The following is a 14,429-nucleotide window of genomic DNA, read 5'->3' on the forward strand; positions in this document are numbered from 1 at the left end:
GCCGTTTTCCCGCTCAGTTTAGCGCAGGTCGCCCGCTTCGACAGCGTAAAAAGCCGTCAGGCACGTGAAAAGAGTGTCCTTCTGCCGATTCAGGTCCCGTGCCGGCGCCGAGCCAGGGCCCGGGGAAAACGGGCCCTGGCTCGGCGCCGGAGGATCGCCAACTGCAGACAATAAGCGCGTGGTGCAGCGACGCCTTTCCTCGTTAAAGACAGCACGCTTTACGGGAGCATTTTCCGGACGGCTTTGTCGGATGGGTGGTTCGGCTTTGGTACCAAGGACGCGTGGCTCACTGTTTGACATTTGCGTTCGTGATTGCATGGATGACATTAGGCCCGGATTAGTGGTGACACGGAGTCCGTTGAGTGCGTCATGACAGCGTCAGTATTTTAGTGCAATTTTGGATGCAAATATGGGTTGAGCCAGTGCCAGTTGATAATCGGACTTCAACAAAAATTTACCAATTTTTCGTTTCACAGGAAAAGCAGAAATCTTATTTTACTTAATATCGATAAATACAAAGCAGTCTTTCACCACGGACAAAACACAACCACCCGAAATGCAACAACGCGACTATTACAGTCTGTCTTCAACCGCGACGGAACGAACGGAAACCTTTTAATTGCAATAGCAACAGATGGTCAGCCCCTTCTGTTGGTCGTTGGGTCTGCTGTAGGGGCACACCACTGCAGAATCATTACAGTCCAACAAGAAAAACATGAGGCCAAAAGGAAATCACAGACAGATGAGCGAAAAAGTGACTCAAACAAAAAGAGACCTCTCATAAATCAGCTACACATGCTTCATCCTGCCGCACATGCCACACTCTGCCACACCCTGCCGCACATGCCATACCCTGCCGCACATGCCACACCTTGCCACACCCTGCCGCACCTGCCGAAATGTCAACTTCCCTCCGTGGCAGAAGTTGCGGATCGGCTTTGTGCACAAGCTAGACAAAATAATCCACATGGCCTGGACTCGAATATGATCACGAGACCAACGCTCACTCATTCCCGAGGCCAGGGCACCTACACTTCCCAGCGCTCAGCAATCGTACGCAGCCAATTCTGCCGACAGTGACATGACCATAGGACATTCGTCGAAAACAAAAGAGGCATCTGTAAAGTGCAAGACCAGAATCCTTTGGTTCATCGAATTGCAGTGGCACGCCCACGCCCCGTGCCGGGGAATATCTAACGCCCCCAGCCCTTGATATTTCGTCACCTTTGAAGGTGTGGCGGGGTACGACGCCCCCGCCGGTGCCACGCCCGGCGTGCTGCAAATAAATTCTAAGGACAGACCACACCCCGCATGTGACCCACATTCCCCTCGGTCAACTTACAATACGCCCAACAGGTGACCTGTCAGGACCTGTCAAACGGGGTCAAACTTCACGATTGTAGTCTGCAGTCTGCGTCTAGTTTCGTATGTGCGCGCTTAACAAAACGGATCTATGTAAGTCAAAGCATTCCACCAACTACTTTTAAAGGGCTGTTGTGAGGTCATTCAAGGTCGCTCCATGCCAATGAATGACTGCACGGAGATCATCTGCAGTGAAGGTATTGTGCAATCTGTGAAGGTCTCTCAGAAGAAGTTAAAATTTAAGATCTTATTTGTGGTGACGGACTTTGAACTCTCATGACCGCTCACATATCATGGTCATTTTGGTTCTTAATGTAGTGCTTTTGGAGGCCTGAGTTGACGCCAATTTCAAAATTTGACACGATGTAACCTTGACTTTAAACGCACCTGGCAGTGGCCCCCGGCACCAATGGCAGTCAATGAATGACGCTCCCGATGTAACGCTTTACAAAATTCCAGCACCAGCGTGTGGGTACGAGATTTATTGCGGGTGCATTTAACCCTAAGAAGCGATGGTTTTTACATTTTCGCGGTGCAAATGCTTTAGAGGGAAGTCAAAATTCGGCTAAATGGCATGGGACGTACTTAAAATTTGCACTTTATGAGCGAACAACTTTGAAAGTATACTTCCCGCATCTTATTGTGAAAAGCCAAACCATTTGGAGGTACCTCCGGAGAGGAAAGGAGGGAACTACATCACCTGTGCCAGGGAAAGTGAAATTGCAAACCTAATCAAGAAGCGAGTGTACAAAGGCACAATTACGGGGGCATTTTCTCGCCCTTTTCATTGATCTTCCACCTGCTTCGCAGATCGCTGTTGACCTTCCAATAACGGACGTCTGGTCCGCGGCAAAGTGATGCGACTGTGAGCTCGTTGCCACTGTCATGGCCTTGCCACTGTGAGGTCGAAGTTCCTGTGGAATTCCTGCTAAGGACTCAGTGCCATCGTGAGACTGGTCCTTACATCCCGCTTCTTCCGCACGCAAGCCCTGCGTGACCTGCGAGTGCCCCATGCGGCGAATCCCCTCAGCTGACAGGCAAGTACAATGCGGCCGTCGGGGCTAAAGTTCGATTCCTGGATGCGCTAACGCGACGAACCGCGGCGGTCGTACTCGTGCTTGCACTGCACTTAGCTCCGTTCGTTGCACTCTGTCCCGAGCGTCGCAGCTCACCGAAAGCCCAGCCACGAGCCCTTCGTGCACGAGGCGGACGCAGCGGCAGTTCATCAATGACAACAGCAGGACACCGCGGAAGGGAAAGTGAACGCGACCCTCGGGCTGAGCGCTGCAGTTTTCCCCCAATCGACAGCCGTCGGCCGCTTCCGATGAAGAACGATCACACGCGATGCCTATCGGCGGACCGGTTCACCCGAAAAGAAGAGCGGCTTGTTTCCTGCGAATTCGCACGAGCGAGTCACGCGGGGATGCGGCGCGGCTCCGCAAAAACTGGGCCGCCGACGTGATGGATTTGGGGGCGACACCAACGGCGGCATTACCGGCTGCAGCAGTGCCAAAAAGAAACCGTATCTATGAAATGCGGCAGGATGAGTTAGGGCCGTATACATATTTGTGACATTCATGAGCGGCCAACAAGGTAAAACGATTTGTAATCAGTAGCCTGGGGATACGACTGCACAGTACAGTCCTCCAAATCAAAACCATGGTATGAAAGCCACGGTTTTTACTAGGATCAGCCGAAATCAAAGCCGGTGGCACGTCGCAAGAAACACAGCGCACCTAATGGCAGCACATTTCCTCAGCCGCTCGCACGCTATGCACAGGCACCGTCGCCCAGCTCAGGCGGAGAATATCCCTTTGGTGAGCCGTTTGTCGGGATAATATGACCACGAGGGTTGTGATGTCTTATCTCAGCCACGAGCTACTCAGATGCAGTGTTTCCTGAATTCTTAGGATTGCTTGCTGCAGTCGGGGTTGCCTGTCGGTTCAAATGCCTTATGCACAACATACAGGAGCGCCTCGCTTGCATTTCTGGCCTGGCCGTATGCAGGTTTCGCCAGAGACAAATAAAAATACACAGTGGGTATGATCTGCGGGTAACCGGATGGATAAGGCATAAGTTACTCCGGTCCAGGAACGTCACTAGTCAAAGGAGACTATCTCCACCTCTGCCCGGCTCTTGTGGCCCTCAGCGATGCGAAAAGCTATTGGTTCAACGTTGGGGACTTGGACCCCAAATACCCGAGCAGTAGTCGGAAGTCGGAACCCTCAGATGGATTGCTGCACCACAAGCCAATCGCCTATCATGATCAAGATCAGATGATTGGTTTATATCATTAGGGTGCAGCTGGCCATAATCAAGACCCTTGAGAGGCCGTTCGGATTATCACCACCCTCATCTAGCACTGTCTCCGAGCCTTAAGAACGCTGTGCCCTCAGCCGCGAGCTGCTCGCAGCCAAAGACGCGGCTCTTCCGCGGCATGCGTGGGACGGGGGCAAAATACTCCTCCAAGCCGATCCATTCCCCGCACTGCCGTAAGGGTAATATTAAAATTTCACGGAGAGTAACCATGCATTCGCCCGCAGCTCTCCCAGAATACCGTGCTCGCAACAAACCTGCCCCGAGTTACCACCCCGGGGAGGGGGGGGGGGGCAGCTGTACCAGCAAACCTCCACAGCCGGCCACAAAACTAACAGCCAGCCTCACATTTCCGGCGTCTTCAAGCCTATATATATATATATATATATATATATATATATATATATATATAGATATATATAGATATATATATCCGTGGACCCGCAATATGCATGTGTAGGGGATACAGACCAGCGAGACACCCTGTGCTGCTATGTCCGATGTCTATGTGCATGACGTGGCTAACTACTCCCCGTCCGGAAGCACGAGACGGGAGACATTGAGCGATCTGGCAAAGATCGTAAGGCCCTGCCAACTGGCACAGAACCAGCCAGCTTTCTGGCGGCGGGTTTGCTTGGCAGTGGTGCGCAGCCAGACGACCCGCGTGCCCTGATCACCAGGCCACCTCCGTTTTGAGGCTCGCGATAAGACATGAGACACGTCTACGTCGCGTGTTGTATTGGTAGAGGCGGAGCGCCAACATGCTTGGCGGCGTCCACCATCCCTTCAGCATGCGTTCTCGTAAACCCCGCGGGCACGGAGCCGACACTTCGTCCCGAGACAATGGTCCTTGACGGACCACGGCTGTCCCTGACGGACCGCACCACCCTTTAGCGGACCACACTCCATCATCGGTCCTTCCTGGCGGCCAACAGACGGCGCAGGCCATTTAGCCAGAGCCGAACCCACGACACACCTGCACCACAAACGCTGCACCTCGCGTGGGTTCTGCAGCCCCGTGTCAACGTTCGGCGCACTGTAGCACTTAGGTGGCGCCACCGGCTGATGGCGCAGCGCACCAGCGGTGACGAGCGCCATTATCAGCCCGCCAGAGGGTGGGTGGGCCAGCGCGTTAGCCAGCAGCGCCAGCCAGCGGCGTCGACCAGCACCGTCGGCCAGCGGCGTCGGCCAGCGGTCTGCCGAGCCGCGGCGGGCTGGAGGAGGCTGCCACACCGAACGCATTTAACCACGCCCGCTAGCGCAGGGTCTGGATCCGGTTTCAGCAAGCCCGCCCTGGTCCCCATCCATCCACCTGCAGTTCTGGGCTGCGAGACCTCTTCACGACCCTCGTCGCCTCCTGCCTACCAGTGAAGTCCAACGAGGCATTCCTGCTGCCGGTCCCCTTTCATGGTCTCGACGTCTTCCGTGTGCACCTCTGCTCACCGGCAGTCCACGTTCCTGTCCACCGCAGCACTTCACACAACACCTTTCCCGTGCGCTCCTGCTCCCCGGCCTCCTGCGCACGCCTCTAGCCGCAGACCTCCCCTGCGCTGTCCACGCCGGCGCGGTCACCGGCGGCCCCGGCGACCGCCTCCCCGCTTCTTGTTGCCCTGCAGCCGGCGCCGGACGCCGGTCTCGCCGTCGTCACCGCCGTCGTCCTCCTCGTCCGGCCGCCGCTTCCGCTTGCGGCCCGTCTCCTTGTCGCCCAGCGACCTCAGCTCCTGTCGGGTCACGGCCGGAGGTCACCGGTCAGGGTCGGCGATCCCCGCTCTGTGACGGCGAGGATAGGACAGCGAGAAACCGCCACTGTGGTTGACGTGTTAGCATTTGAATGTGAGAATAACGCTCGGTCGCAACTGCGCAGAAGCCCGTCTACGGAAGCCAACGACCGCCGACCGATTTCCAAAGGTCAACGTGAAATAAAGACATTGTTTTCGTTTCATTTTGTCTCTTCTTTGGACTAATCACCTGGACAACCGTCGCCGACGGACGCAAACGGACATTCCCGAAAGCGGGGGGCCGCGGTTTACGAATACGGAGACGTAGTGTATACCGGACAATATGAGCACGATCGCAAACACGAGCCGGTACAGCGCTAAGGCCACTCCCCAACTCCCGCCATCCGATGTGGAGAAAGCCGGGCGACAGCAGCGTCCGGGTGAAGAGCGTGTCCCGGGGTCAAACCGGCGGCGCGTCCGGTCGGCCGTGAGGCGGCGCGTCAGGTCGGCCGTGGGTCGGTGCGTCGGTGCTGACCTGTTTGGCGAGCCGGTCAGCCTCCATGACCCGCTCCTGGAGCATCATGACCTCGTCCTCGGCCGCCGCGTACTGCGGCAGCTTTTTGCCTACGGGGCCGCGGGGCGACGGTTAGTGGCGGCCACCCCGCTCGCGGAGGGTCAGAAGCGGCGGTGGACAGGTGACGGGCGCGGGGCGATGGCCAGTGGCGGCCACCCCGCTCGCAGAGCGTCAGAAGCGGCGGTGGACAGGTGACGGGCGCGGAACAATGGACGTGCGGCACAGAATGAACGCCGCAGGGAGGGGGAGGGGGAGGGGGAGGGGGAGGGGGAGGGGGAGGCGGGCATGTCAATGGCAATGTGAATGGACAAATGCAGAAGGCACTGTGTTCGATGGACACTGCAGGAGCGTCCTGGAGACACATCAGAGACAAATGCGGTGATGGGAAGACAATGATGTCATACACTATTCCCCTACGTTACGGGAGGCATGCCAAACAACCAGACTAAGTGAAGAAAATCTGGATAAAAGTCAAATGAATTCAGTACTTCCGCATGGCATGGTCTGCAGCCACCACTGCAATGCTTGCAAAGACAACACACTGAAATCACCTCTGTAAACAAATATCATCTTATAAACATTCCCATCCTTCCGCAACTTTTCAAAGTCTGCAATCTGTAAACAGTGCCCGCAAATGGTTTTTAGCAGCCGTTCCCCATCGCACCCCCACCACATTCTGCGGGCTGTAAGCGCGCGTACCCCCAGTCCCGCCCACTCCTTTCACTGACCGATGAGGTGTTCGATGCGCTGGTACAGCTCCACGTCGTACTGGGTGACGAACGTGACGGAGCGGCCAGCGCGGCCGGCGCGCGCCGTCCGCCCCACCCGGTGGATGTAGTCCTTGCTGTGCGTCGGGATGTCGAAGTTGACCACCACGTCCACGTGCTCGATGTCCAGCCCCCTGAGCGGAGCGGCACGGCCAGATGTCAGAGCGGGGCGGAAATATGTCTGGGCGGGACGGCCAGATGTCAGAGCGGGACGGACAGATATCCGAGCGGGACAGCCAGATGTCAGAGCGGAATGGAGAGATGTCAGAGCGGGACGGACAGATGTCAGCGGGACAGCCAGATGTCAGAGCGGACGGAGAGATGTCAGAGCGGGACGGACAGATGTTCGAGCGGGACAGACATATATCAGCGGGACGGACAGATGTCAGGGCGGGACGGACAGATGTCAGGGCGGGACGGACAGATGTCAGAGCGGAACGGAGAGATGTCAGAGCGGGACGGACAGATGTCAGGGCGGGACGGACAGATGTCAGGGCGGGACGGACAGATGTCAGGGCGGGACGGACAGATGTCAGGGCGGGACGGACAGATGTCAGGGCGGGACGCGCAAGCCTACTGCTGACCAAAAACTGACAGCCAAACTAGTCACGCGTTTAGCTATCGGTTCATTCCGTTACAGCGCACAGGCCGAAGCACACTGAGGTTCCGGTGAACAGACTCGCAAGTCCCCACAGGATCTGTGCCGATCTGAAGCACCCATCTGAGTTATAACTCCAGCCCGGACTGACACTGACTGCAGACGACGGGCGGTGCAAGCGACACCGACACCCGACCTCGTGTGGGAACCGGTCCGCATCTTATCACATCCAACTTTATTCTTCGCCAGCATACTCTGGTGTCAAGTTTTAGTGGCCCAGCCTATATTCTTGACAAGCGAGTGACGTAGTTTGGAGTGCTGGCAAACGCCAAACGATGCGCTGCATGAGCTGTAATTTGCCCAGCCCAGGGGCCTGCCTGTCACGTGCGGTGCAACAAGACTCCCGTCTGCATCCCGACCAGCCGACCCCCGAGGCCAAACTCACTAAACCGACCATTACTATAGGCCGTGCTTTAATTCGCTTTAGTTTGTTTCAATGCTTTAGTGCGGCCTAGCAGTCTCTCAAATCTGGGACGTTTGGCAACACAACACGTAACTGTGAGCCGATCCAGCAGCCCAGCACCCGGCTCGACCCGCTCTCACCGCATTCTCTGCATCTCGCAGCCCAGTTTCACGCCACGACACCCTCAGCAGCCTGGCACGGGACCAGCAGGCGTAGCAGCCGACCCGGCAGACCGGTCAGAAGTGTGTGCCGGCCAGGGTCAGCCCGGCGCCGACCGACCGGAGGTGTACCCCGGTCCGGGTCAGCCCGGCACCGACCGGCCAGAGGTGTGCACCGGCCTGGGTCAGCCCGGCGCCGACCGGCCGGAGGTGTATCCCGACCAGGGTCAGCCCGGTAACAACCGGCCGGGGGTGTACCCCAGTCCGGGTCAGCCCGGCACCGACCGACCAGGGATGCACCCCGGCACCGACCGGTCGTGCCCCCCTCCCTCCGTCTCACCTGCTCGCCACATCCGTAGCCAGCAGGATGCTCTTGTTCTTCGATTTGAACTTGTTGAGCGCGCCCAGCCGCTTGTTCATGGTCATCTGGCCGTGCAGCGGGATCGCCTGGAGAGCCGCAGGCGGCGTCAGGCCACGCGCCCCGGTCCGTGCCGCAGCTCGTGACGGGATCTCGTCACACTCGTCAGGGTAAAGGGGCTGCAAGTGCTGGCTGGTGAGAGCGCGGGGCTCTGACGCCACGCGGAGAGGTAGTGCAGAAAAAACTGGCCAAAGGCTCTGTTTACCACGAATGGCCATTGCCATCATTGATTTATCATTCCTAACTTCATTATAGCACTGTTAATATCATTCTATAATTACATATTATCATCATATCATCGCATATCATCATATCATAAGTGTTATGCCATCAATTTCAAATGCACCTTTGTGACATTCAGTCATGCACTGTTAGGGGAAAACCATAAAAAATCGCCCGCATTCCAGCCTTTGTCAACGCCAAGGCAGCATACATATTTGGTTCCAGTACCCATGAATTTGCTTACATGATGAAATCACAGGGAACAAACCAAATCAACACGGAACCGGCGAGTCACGCAAAGTTAAGACGCCATTGCAAGGCCACAACCCCGTTCACGCCAACAGAAGTCTCGGCCATGGGATGCCTGTCACTAGTGGAGGCCAGTAGGTTAGGTCAGGTCGCGGAGGGCACGTACCGGCAGGCCGAGCGCGTTCAGCAGGAGCGAGAGACGCAACGTGTTGTTGCACGTGCCGCAGAACACCATGAACGAGTTGCCGGCCAGCTCGTTCAGGATGTGCACCAGGTACACGTCCTGCGGCACAGCCAAGGTCATGGTTAGAGGTCACGCCAGAGGTCAACGCGCCGGCAGCTCATGACGAGGGCCGAGGGCAGATTAATGGTCGACTGTCACGGTCCATAAGAAAGGACACGGCTTGTAAGAGCTTTAAAGAAATTGAGCACGACATCAAGCACTTATGCAAATTCATGGGTGCAATTGAGCATGCTGTGCATGGCTGTGCAGCATTTTAAGGTTATACAGTCACACAGCCCTGCACAAGGAGCAGGCACCCGCACCTGCACAGCACCATCATCGCTTGCAAAAAACTTATCAATCTAATCAACATGACAACTGGATATAACTACGAGATCGAACGGAAAAATGTCTAAACATTACCAAACCCGTATGACATAAGGCAAAATGAAGGAATATCTGAAGGAATATCGCAAAATATGAGCTCACGGCCCTTCACAACCTTTCGAAACCCAGCGAGGCCCAGCGACACGGCAACAGACCAAACAGGGCTGCGTGGTACAGAAGGCAGGCCCCCCACCTTGTACTTGGCTGGGATGAAGAGATAGTACTGCTGGAGCTTGTCCACCGTCTGGTACTTGCTGGAGACCTCGACCTTAACGGCGTCGCGCAGGGCCGCGCGCTGCAGTTTCTTGACCTGCCGGCACCGCCGGGGCGGCGTCAGAGACACCGCCGGCAGGGCAGCGCGCTCGTCACACACGGGGCCCGGTTCGAATCCCGGGCGCGACACGTTTCAGTGGACACGACGACAGCGGTCGCGGCGGACTACAACAGGAGCAGACTCGGTAGCTATCCTAAAATATGAATACCACATTGTTGGGGGCAACTGATCCAGACCCGCTCGCTGAGGTCAGGAAGATACAACTCGCTGCTCCACCCCCAACCCACCAGTCAAGACCGGACCGCGTGGTGCCGACGAACAAACTGTTAAAGTATGTTACTGCACGCACATCATTAAACTTTCCTACTTCGTATGTTTTGATGACATGGTCGGCGACGCAACATCAGTCATGCTGGTACATTACGGCGTCATTTCCAACTGCGCATTGCTGAGGGGCAAATGGCGGCGATCGCCCAACTGAACAGGGATCAACATTTATATTTACTTTGTTTAATGAAATAAACAAAGGAAAACACACCGCAAAATGGCCGCCGGCAGCGTCGCTGCCAGCCCGCGACATCCGCCGCTTTCGTGCATGATTGCTATTGTTACAGAATCCCTGCAAATAGGAGCACACCTTCTTGGTCATGGTGGCGGAGAAGAGGAAGGTCTGCCGCTCGCGAGGGATTGCCTTCACGATCTTATCCACTTCCACGCCGAAGTCCATGTTGAGGATCCTGTCCGCTTCGTCCATCACCTGACGTCAGACGTGATGTGACGTCACGCATGACGTCACACGACGGACGCCATGTGATGCGGCGTCACGCGAGGGGAAGCCACACCGTGGAGCGTGAGGTGAGCCGGCGCGGCACAAATGGCGCACTGAGACCGAAGGCATGTGGCGTGGAAGGCATGTCGCGTCGCTACCAAGTGTGACAGGCCATGGCAGTATGCAGTCTGACGAGATATAACAAAACGTAACGTGGCGCACCATGAAGACAACGCACTATGTGACCCGACCCCACACATGCAGCGTGGTGACAGCACACGACGTGGCCCGACCCCACACATGCAGCGTGGTGACAGCACACGACGTGGCCCGACCCCACACATGCAGCGTGGTGACAGCACACGACGTGGCCCGACCCCACACATGCAGCGTGGTGACAGCACACGACGTGGCCCGACGCCACACATGCAGCGTGGTGACAGCACACGACGTGGCCCGACCCCACACATGCAGCGTGGTGACAGCACACGACGTGGCCCGACCCCACACATGCAGCGTGGTGACAGCACACGACGTGGCCCGACCCCACAGATGCCACAGCTTGGCGTGGCGTGATGGCAACGCATAACATGGCCCGATCCCAAAGTTGCCACAGCATAACACTGCATGATAACAACACATGACGCGGCCCGACCCCGCAGTTGCCAGTGTGGGAGATGCTCAGTGTTCTCCGGCGATTCACGTGACTCACGAGACACTTGAGCGACCTCAGCGAGAAGCCCTTGGTGTTCTCCAGATGGTCCACCAGTCGACCGGGCGTGGCGATGACGACGTGCGGCTTCTTGGCCAGCATCAGGCTCTGCGCCATCATGTCCATGCCGCCCACGATGACGCAGCACTTGACGCCAATCGAAGCGCCTGCGGTAGGAGGAGCAGCGCAGTAGTGGCGGCGTCACAGACAGACGCGGCGTGGATGGCGCCATTGGCCACCATGCAGCGCTAAACGCAAAGGGAGTTCTCTGAAATCATAACCGGGCTGGACAAGAGCATGCCTGCAAGACCAGCTAATCCATCTTGAAATTTTTAACATGTTGCACTACAACTTTGAACTAAAATTTTGCCGTCCCTCAGCGTTAATCAACTTCACCAACAACAACTAGTTTTTAGGCTCTCTAAAGCCCATACTGCTTTCAAATACTCTACTTCCTAGTCAGCCTTCCTCTCCGCCACCTCAGCCATGGTCCAGCACTCACCCAGCGCCTCAAACTGCTCAGAGATCTGGTACGCCAGCTCCCTGGTGGGCGTCAGCACGAGCGCGAACAATCGCTGCGGCGCCTCCAGCAGCCGCTGCAAGATCGGCAGCGCGAAGGCACCCGTCTTGCCCGAGCCCGTCTCGGCCAAGCCCACCACATCCTTGCCTGTGGGGACACGCAGACAGGGTTTGATGCAGGGACGTCAGGGGACAATGGGGGCTGAGTGACTCGGAAGCATGGCACAATGGTGGAAGGGTGCGCGTATCTTTGGTTTGAGTAGTGCAGCGCAGGCACATGTTTTTGTCGCGACTGTGGTGCATGGTATGTTGGGATAGCAGTGGCCACAGCAGGACATGTATCGAGGAATGCAATACTTCAATAAGCTAAAGCAGATGGTGGCTTTAGAAGACAGGCTGTCAGGACTACTCACATCCTTTGAAGCCTTGAACATTTGAAACCTGATCGACACACTGTTCCAAACTAATAGGCAGCTATCACAGACCTAGTTGATGTGATATTTGGCCTGAACTCTGGACATTCACAAGGCACAGCCTGGTGAGGATGCCATAGATCTCAAACTCATGGAAAGTGAGAGGATTTGAATAAGGCAAACTTGGAGAAAAAAGTGATGACACATCTTTAAAAAAGGAGTACCATAATTTAAAAAAACAAGTAAGGAGAGTATACATGCAATTGGCATCATGTGTCATTACCTTGCAGAGCAACAGGAACAGCTTCACACTGGATCTGAGTTGGCTTGCTCCACTTGAGCCTCTCTGTGGCTGTGCAAAGCACCTCAGTTATGCCCTGCAGGATGCATCAGCTAGTCAGCAAGGCATGCCAAAGCTCCAGATGGGACATGATACCTGAAGACAGTGCTGACTACACAAACATCTACATGACTCCAATGTGCCTACACCTGGCCACTAGCACATAGCACAAGACATAGTATACCAGACATCAGATTAAAAACTCTACTTAACATTTTAGCATGGTTCCATCCACTTACAAACATTTGTAGTGGAATGGCAAAGTGCCAAAATAATACTTAAATGCCATGTAATTCAGCTTACCAAATCAGCAAATGCCAGCTTGTCTTGGTAGGCTTCAATCTTTTCTGAGCCATCAGGGGCTGGCTCATCATCAGATGACATCTTAATGGCTTTGGCAACAGAAAAGCAGGATCTTTTACTGACCTGGGGACATTTGAAATGTTATGACATTGCCCATCAGTGCACACACTTATCTTGTATGTTCTCTGGGTTTAATATGCAAATGCTCTTTATAGTTTAAATGTAGATCCAACAAAACATGCCAAAAACTGAAATATTTCATGACAATGGCACTACAAGTACTAAAAATATTGGTATTTCTATTGAATATAAAACAAGCTGGGATGTTAGTGGCCAATTTGTTATGGCAGACATTCAGTTTTTTATACATGCAACTGGGTGAGAGCATATCAGAACAAAAGGCAATGAACAAGATCATCATTTATCACATTAACAGATGCCACATACAATGTGTACCATTTTTACACTTTCTTTAGTGCAGGGCAAGTCTCAAGTGCAGAGAGATGCGCATCCAGCCTCTCCACATGCACCAAGGTTCAGAAGTTGTCTATTCTGGGAATGTGGTGGTACTGATAGTGAAATGCTTGCAGAAAGACACCATGACATACTGATTGATGCAATCTGAGTTCAGAAGAGATATGCATACATTTTTTGCACCCATGCTCTGTAAACAAAATATGTATACTGCACTGAATGCCTTCACAACATTAATGCACTGGACCTAAGGCTTGTGTGTCAAACTCCAGTCAGACCACATCAGAAAATGCTTTGGGATCAAATTTGAATACTTCTTTAGAAGCAAAATTTAAATATTGTCCACCTCTACCCTGGAATTAATGTAGCATGTGCACCAAGCTCTGAGCTCTTTGAGTGTGTGTGTGTGTGCATCATTGGCATTTTATGACACACTCAGCTGCTGATGCTATATGGCGTCGCCTGCCTCTCAACCCGGCAGGAAGGGCGGGCACTGCAGGGAATTGAATCCCGCGCCTCTGGTTTCCCAGATGTGCAGTGGTTAGCAGACACGTTAACCGCTACACTACCAACACCCTTCTGAGCTATTTAATTTAGCTGAAATTGTGACAGCAATGGTTGCTGCCACACCTGACACAATTCATGTGACATATGCATTATGCAGCCTGGCCTATACCTACTGAGTGTGGAGGTCTTTCTTCATCATCTCAAGTCTGGTGGCAAATATAAAAAACATCAGCTAGTGTCTCCATACCTACAAAAGATTGCCATAGAGTTTTGATGCACTGAACATGCCTTTTCAGCTGGCCCTGAGCTGTGCATTGCTTTTCTCAAAATAGTTTCCCATCAATGCTTTGTACTGGCCTGTGCTCATGCCAGTCTTGGTTCTCCAAACACATCATGTCAAAAAACTTCAAATAACAGTCACAAGATACACATAGAAAGCTCAACTTGTGTTGGTGTAACACTACAGCGAGCAATTTACAACATATCTAGGCTACCAATAGACATATATCGCACGTACAATACACACCTTGCGTTCCTGAACTGACTATTTTCCTAACCACACCGTTAACAGCGCGATTCTCTCCCAGAGGCCCTGACCTATCGCCTTGGTCTTGACTGGTCTTGCCGTACGAACACAGATGCAATCTGCCGCACGTGCACTTC

The 14,429-nt window shown here is 54.4% G+C and overlaps 1 protein-coding gene across 1 annotated transcript; it reads right to left on the minus strand.

Moving 5' to 3' along the window:
* Positions 1 to 4,413: 4,413 nt before the first annotated feature.
* LOC119095460 (putative ATP-dependent RNA helicase DDX47) lies at positions 4,414 to 14,336 on the minus strand. The gene is made up of 12 exons (XM_037218288.1): positions 14,293 to 14,336; positions 12,786 to 12,908; positions 12,426 to 12,519; positions 11,713 to 11,877; positions 11,211 to 11,377; positions 10,367 to 10,486; positions 9,649 to 9,765; positions 9,012 to 9,128; positions 8,297 to 8,403; positions 6,699 to 6,871; positions 5,932 to 6,020; positions 4,414 to 5,399 (listed from the first exon to the last, which is right to left on the minus strand). The coding sequence occupies exons 2-12, from the start codon at positions 12,864 to 12,866 to the stop codon at positions 5,247 to 5,249; spliced, it is 1,383 nt and encodes a 460-aa protein (XP_037074183.1). The 5' UTR covers positions 12,867 to 12,908; positions 14,293 to 14,336; the 3' UTR covers positions 4,414 to 5,246.
* Positions 14,337 to 14,429: the final 93 nt, after the last annotated feature.

The sequence above is a fragment of the Pollicipes pollicipes genome, unplaced genomic scaffold (genome assembly GCF_011947565.3).
Source record: "Pollicipes pollicipes isolate AB1234 unplaced genomic scaffold, Ppol_2.1 Scaffold_4219;HRSCAF=4965_pilon_pilon_pilon, whole genome shotgun sequence".
NCBI lineage: Eukaryota > Metazoa > Arthropoda > Thecostraca > Pollicipedomorpha > Pollicipedidae > Pollicipes > Pollicipes pollicipes.

Coding starts and splice junctions, on each gene's coding strand:
- LOC119095460 (XM_037218288.1), bottom strand. CDS start 12,866: ATGTCATCTGATGATGAGCCAGCCCCTGATGGCTCAGAAAAGATTGAA. Junction 8,404..9,011: donor TGAACGCGCTCGGCCTGCCG/GTACGTGCCCTC, acceptor GCGGCTCTCCAG/GCGATCCCGCTGCACGGCCA. Junction 6,872..8,296: donor GCTACGGATGTGGCGAGCAG/GTGAGACGGAGG, acceptor CGCTCCGCTCAG/GGGGCTGGACATCGAGCACG.